Raw genomic sequence first — 6,243 nt, 5'->3', positions numbered from 1 at the left:
AATAAAAAATTGCATCTTAAATATGCACGACGAGGTATTGAGCAGTGGTTCGAGCTGATCCTTTACGTTGCTGCGACCTCACACGACGCAACTGCCGCAATTTCGGGTCAGCGACACTAATACATCTGCTTTCAAAACGACAACGCTTTTACGTAAAATTTGTGTGTCACTTTGTCAGATCGTCGTTTTAAAGAAACGACGGTCGCACTCAGCATTTGCCCCCGCGTATAGGAAAGGTACGATAGCACGTACTACAAGCAGAGGTGACACGTTTTCGGCACTTTGATTTAGCTTGATACCACCTCTTTCATTGCATTCTGTCGTCATGGCGGCTAATTGTTCATTCGTCTATCGGTGTAGGCCCGCTCATCCGATATCTTCTCGTTCTTATACTTGGCTATAATGGGCAACAAAGGATCCAAAAGCAAAAGCCTCCGTCCACCTATTAAGAGTGACTCGCGTGGATTTAAATTTAGTACCTACGCCAATGGCGGCCGCGACGCCGGCAAGAGCGCACCAGCCGCGCCTTCTAATCCCTCCAACGATCCCCCGCCGGCTTCTGGTCAGGGGCAGGTCCAGCAGCAGGCTGATGAAGAGTGTACCGAGATTTAAGGCTCTTCATGGGCTAAGGTGCCATAGTTCACTAATGTTTTATGTTTGTATGTCGCAGCTGATCTTGAGGACGATGACTCGGGGCCAGTGGAGCAGGTGACTATTGAAGATATGGACGGTCCCGCACGGCCGCAGACTAAAGTCAATGTGGAAGACTTTGATCTGCTAAAGGTGCTTGGAAAAGGCTCCTTCGGTAAGGTTATGATGGTTCGTAAGAAGGACACCAAAATGATTTACGCAATGAAAACATTGCGCAAGGCCGCGCTCGTGAAGCGTAATCAGCTGCTGCATACCAAGACGGAGCGCAGCATTTTACAGAGCATTAAGCACCCCTACTTGACCAGTCTTACGTATGCCTTTCAAACGCCCGACAAGCTTTATCTTGTTATGGATTATTGCGGCGGTGGTGAGCTATTCTTCTGGCTGAAGAAGGACCGCCGTTTTTCCCAGCAAAAGGCGCGTTTGTTCGCTGCTGAAATAATTCTTGCTCTTCAGGAGCTGCATAAGCACGACATTATCTACCGTGACTTAAAGCCTGAAAATATTCTACTGGACCTGGAGGGACACATTCGCCTCACAGACTTTGGTCTTTCCAAGGAAGCAGTGACTGGCGCTGGTGCTACAGGCGGCACGAAGACGTTTTGCGGTACCCCGGAATATCTGGCTCCAGAAATTCTTGAGAACAAAGGACATGGCAAGGCCGTGGATTGGTGGAGTTTGGGCACACTGATTTACGAGATGTTAACCGGTCTACCGCCCTTCTACGATCAGAACATGCAGCGCATGTATGACAAGATTTTAAATGCACCACTTAGGTTTCCTTCCTTTATGTCAGCAGAGGCCAAAGACTTACTTACTGGCCTCTTGACTCGTAAGGTGTCAGACCGACTTGGTAGCGGTCCATCGGATGCTGAAGAGATCAAGTCGCACCCCTTTTTTAAAGGCATTGACTGGGATGCCGTGTTCCGCAAGGAAGTTTTGCCTGAATTTAAGCCGCCAAACCGTTTGGGCTCCATGGACACAAGCAACTTTGATGTGGAATTTACAGCTGAAAAGCCTGTGGACTCAGTCGTCACCACAACAATGAGTGAGACTCAGCGTAACAAAGCGCAATTTCCTGGCTTCACTTACAACGCGGATACTATCGACGAAGACCATAAGGGCAATTAAACTAAACGAATTGAGACCCTGTTGAATGCAAATAATGGCATTGAGTCTCGACGGAAGCGAACGCTGTGCGACAGCCAGCATTTCCTTCGTTTGGCGTCAGTGCATCATATCTCTCTATGCTTGTATTTCATGTGGCAAAATAGTTGCTAAAATCGTAAATATTATGAATAGCTTCGTTTTATTATAGAAGATTAAGGTATTCGGAGAATCCTATCTTTGTTTAGCCTTCAGCGAATCTGTGCTGAAGTATTATTTTTTATATATTCATTGAGGTTCAATCCATGCACTATGAATGAACACCAAGCATGTGAAAATAAATTATATCGGCAGTGCAGCAGTCCATGCTAAGGGTGTTGATGTCAATATTCGGCGACTCTACCATTCACAACGTATGCTTTAGTTTGATCAAGCTTTTATTTCCGTTGTTTCAAATTGGCCAGATTTGCCCAGCTATGATGTACAAAACGTAATAAGTGGAATCGCCTGGACCAATAATAAGCAACAGCAACAAAATGGGTCGCAAAGGAACTAAGCTGAAGAAGGGCGAGCTAGGCAATGCTCTTATGCGCACGCAGAAAACGACATCATCTATCACCACGAAAGATGTGGCCTCTAGCGCTGGAAAGAATGTATCTGAACGGGACGGCGGTGATGCTTCCACGGCGCTAGCCTCTTACCTGGAAGGGTCCTCCTTGGTGCGACGAGGCGCGGCGTACAGGATGATAATTTAAGTGCGCGCTCATACATTTCACTGGAATTTAATTATGCAGGACGACTTTCTTGCCAGTGCTGTACTGGCTAATCGTCATTTTACGGCTGTAAAGGAAAGCATTTTGCTCGTAGATGGGGTGGACATGGGCCCGCAAGTGATCGAGTACGGTAGTTGGCTCAGCAAAAGTCTTCATCATCTATCGATTTGCTCAACCTTTAAATACTTCTATGCAGGAAAGACAGGAATGTGGTACCAGAGATGAAATTTGTGGAGATGAAGGTGCCGCGTCGTCCACAGTGGGACAAGTCAACAACTGCCGAGGAGCTTAATCGAATGGAGCGAGAAAGCTTCTTGGCGTGGCGCCGGGACATCGCGACGTAAATTGCGAATCATATTCTATGCTGTTCAATTAACATAGTGCTGATGAGTTATAATTTGAGTAGTTTGGAAGCATCATCCGAACACTTAGAAGTAACCCCATTCGAAAAAAATCTGGAGGTTTGGCGGCAGCTATGGCATGTCCGCGAGCGAAGTGACATCATGGTTCAAATCGTAGACGCTCGGAATCCGCTTTTCTACCGGTACTACCAATTTTGGTCGCTATATGTCAATCTGAATTTCTTGACTTTTATTTTGTTTGACATGAGATCAACGGACTTGGAGGCGTACGCAAAGGAAAGTGAGACGGTTAAACGCACACTCATGATTGTAAACAAGTCAGACTTTTTGGATGAGCGACAACGGTAAAATATTGTAGCGTTCGATGACATTAGCTGCAGCGTGTCTGACAATGTTATGACATAGAATTGAGTGGAAAAGCTATTTCCATAAGGAACATATTGAGTTTGCGTTCTTTTCAGCCAAAGATGCCCAGCATGAAGTTGATGAAAAGGCGAAACAAATGCGCTTGGAATTGAAAGTTGATGGTAGTCACGAAAATGAGGTTATTGAGGCTGAAACTACACATCAGGACTTAAATATGGAAGCGCTCGTCCCAGTGAAAAATGATCCATATCGAGTGCTATCTCGAGACGAGCTCCTTAATTGGATGACAAAAATTGCTGCGGAAGTGTTGGATGAAGTGGGCCTGCGCGTGAAGGACAAGGGTCTAATAAAGTTCGGAATGGTTGGCTTTCCTAACGTCGGAAAGAGCTCGGTTATTAATGCGCTTTTGGGGGCGTCAACCAATTTGCACAAGACTCAGCGTGTTGCTGTAGGAGCAACTCCTGGCAAGACCAAGCACTTTCAGGTAATATAATGAAAAACTTCACGAATTTTGAGCTCACGCTTCTACTTAAACACACGAATCGGTAGACAATGATTTTATCCGAGAAGATTATGCTTTGTGATTGCCCCGGACTCGTTTTTCCAAGCTTTGTTAACTCGAAGGCTGAAATGTACTGCTGCGGTGTGCTTCCAATTTCACAGCTCCGAGACCACATTTGTAGGTCTGTCTATGCATTTTTGGAAACGTTGTCTTATCAGGTATTTAAAACATTTAGCCCCGTGCCAACTCCTATGCCACCGAATTTCGAAGCGGGTGTTTGAGCAAACGTACGGAATCAAGATTTTCGGTTCAAAGACAGCAAAGGACACGGATCCTGTTGAAATTTATGCGCTTCTAGAAGTAAGTTTTTAACTTGGCACTTTTCAAATAATTAACCTCTGCTCCTGTTAGACTTACGCCCGTAATCGTGGCTATACAACAACGGGTAAGGGAGGCCCTGACACGTCCCGCGCAGCACGCGACATCTTGCGGCACTACGTAGCTGGCCGACTACTGTATTGCCACCCTCCACCGGAAGTCTCGGACCCTACCATTTTCGACATCCATGAGATCGCGAAAGCCCGTTTCCCACTTGCGAGTCCATGCGCCCAAGAGAATGACATTAATTTATCGCCGACAAAGCCAAATGCGAAGCTCGACTTTGACACCACAGTTGAAGGGAAGCGAGCATTGAGCAAACGACTGAAAAAGCATGGTCGAAAGGGACGCAAGGGACGTGACAGGAATCCATATGAAGACTCAGAGTTATCTGAAAGTGTTGTTAGCGTTCACATTAATTCAGGCGGCAAGAAAAACCGCCGATTGTAGTTTTGGATGCCTGCAAAGTAAGCTCTAGAAATGTAGCAAATTTAAAGGTTTAACGAGCACTTAAAATTTCATCAGAATTCATTAAAGGGAAAAGTACCAAAATACCCCTGACAAATGCAGAAAAGACGGAAATACCCCTGTACTGTTATAAATGACCAAAATGCCCCTGGCTATAGCTTTTATATATATATACACGGAAAACCGTTGCGCACAGCATAACCACATCACCTTACCTCACCGCCGCGCCCCTACCTCACTTCTTCTCCGCGCCAATAATGGCGGAACATCGGCATTTTGGTCATTTGTGTCTTTTGGGAATATTGCCAATGTTTGAAACCTGTGTATGCTTCGCGTTTTTTGAGGAACGGTCGGATCTGGACGCGGGTGGGTGCAAAAGATGCGGAAACGTTAGTAGACCACAAATTTGTTAAAAATATTTACGGATTACACCATGGGTTGTTGAGTATTTTGAATATTTCGGAATTTTTGGAGCGTGGGCGTGTGCAATGGCCAAGATCACTTTTGACAAACGGAATTAAAATGAGCGTAGGTTACCCCAGCATAGAGGGAGCTCACCTTCCCGGTTCTGCGCAAGCACCACGATGGTAATAGCAATCATTACATAGTCTCTCCAGATGGCGTCCACGGAAAGGCATCTGGAAAGAGTAGTTCGGCATTCCGTCTAGTTCCAAAAGGGGTTTCCAGTTGCTTCAGAAGGAGACCGTTGGTAAGCTCGTGGGTTGAAGAAGCAGAAAGGACGGCCTTCCAGTTGCCTTGGCGGTCTTTACAGCGAGCGTAGTAGCCGCGTTCCGGCTCGCAGGCCAATATGACGTTGTGCTTCAAAAAAACACAGCGGGAACTGAATAATTGTCCTTTTTTTCGAACGAGAAAGACTCGTTAAAGTGATGTGATTATGCTGTGCGCAACGGTTTTCCGTGTATATATAGGCTATAGCCAGGGGCATTTTGGTCATTGTATAAAAGTACAGGGGTATTCCGTCTTTCTGCATTTGTCAGGGGTATTTTGGTACTTTTCCCTTTATTAAATGCACTGTGCAGTATTATTCGATAATTTATATTAGGAATCTTTAATCTAGATAGTCGCTGTGCCCCAGCAGTCCACGCGTTCCCAAGAGTTGCGCAACATCTCAAAAGTCGACGCCGCTTTAATAAATGCCGTGAACAGTGAAGAGTAGAACTCAGCTTACAGAATAGTATAATTTTTGTTATGAACGAAACGTGAACTGTAATGGCACACATTGGTTGGAGAATCGTTCTTGTGGTACATTTACTTTATGGGGAAATACCCTTTTATCCTATTCTAAAATATTTAATTACTAAAATCCCATTTATTATGGGTAACAAATGTGGTCACCGCCAGATATAAATGTGGCGGCCGAAATCTATTTTTAAATTAGCTAGGGTACGGTTTTAGATTAAAAAATAAATTAAGTGCAGTTCCCTTTTCGATCTTAAAGCGTCTAGTGCCTTCCTAAGGCTTGCGCATTGATCTGTGATAGATAAAAGCCTTTCTAAGGTACATACACTCGGGCACTAGTTGCCACTTGGTTCTATGAACTCCTGAATTCCTTGAACTAGAATTCATTAAGCTTTAATAGCTTGTACGACCCCCTGAGCTATTAAACCCTTTAGTT

The 6,243-nt window shown here is 45.0% G+C and overlaps 2 protein-coding genes across 2 annotated transcripts; both read left to right on the top strand.

Annotated features, from left to right (window-relative positions):
• Positions 1-402: 402 nt before the first annotated feature.
• Positions 403-2,161, top strand: CCR75_001819 (uncharacterized protein; the record flags this gene model as incomplete). Its single annotated transcript, XM_067959920.1, has 2 exons — positions 403-562; positions 671-2,161. 2 exons carry the CDS (start codon positions 403-405, stop codon positions 1,780-1,782), a joined length of 1,272 nt encoding a protein of 423 aa, XP_067815125.1. The 3' UTR covers positions 1,783-2,161.
• An 80-nt stretch (positions 2,162-2,241) lies between these two features.
• Positions 2,242-4,829, top strand: CCR75_001818 (uncharacterized protein). The gene is made up of 8 exons (XM_067959919.1): positions 2,242-2,477; positions 2,553-2,656; positions 2,728-2,871; positions 2,938-3,237; positions 3,299-3,743; positions 3,809-3,938; positions 3,997-4,121; positions 4,173-4,829. Exons 1-8 carry the CDS (start codon positions 2,295-2,297, stop codon positions 4,587-4,589), a joined length of 1,848 nt encoding a protein of 615 aa, XP_067815126.1. The 5' UTR covers positions 2,242-2,294; the 3' UTR covers positions 4,590-4,829.
• Positions 4,830-6,243: the final 1,414 nt, after the last annotated feature.

Source organism: Bremia lactucae, linkage group LG10 (genome assembly GCF_004359215.1).
Source record: "Bremia lactucae strain SF5 linkage group LG10, whole genome shotgun sequence".
In the NCBI taxonomy this organism is placed as follows: domain Eukaryota; phylum Oomycota; class Peronosporomycetes; order Peronosporales; family Peronosporaceae; genus Bremia; species Bremia lactucae.
This window is presented reverse-complemented; position numbering and strand designations above follow the sequence as displayed.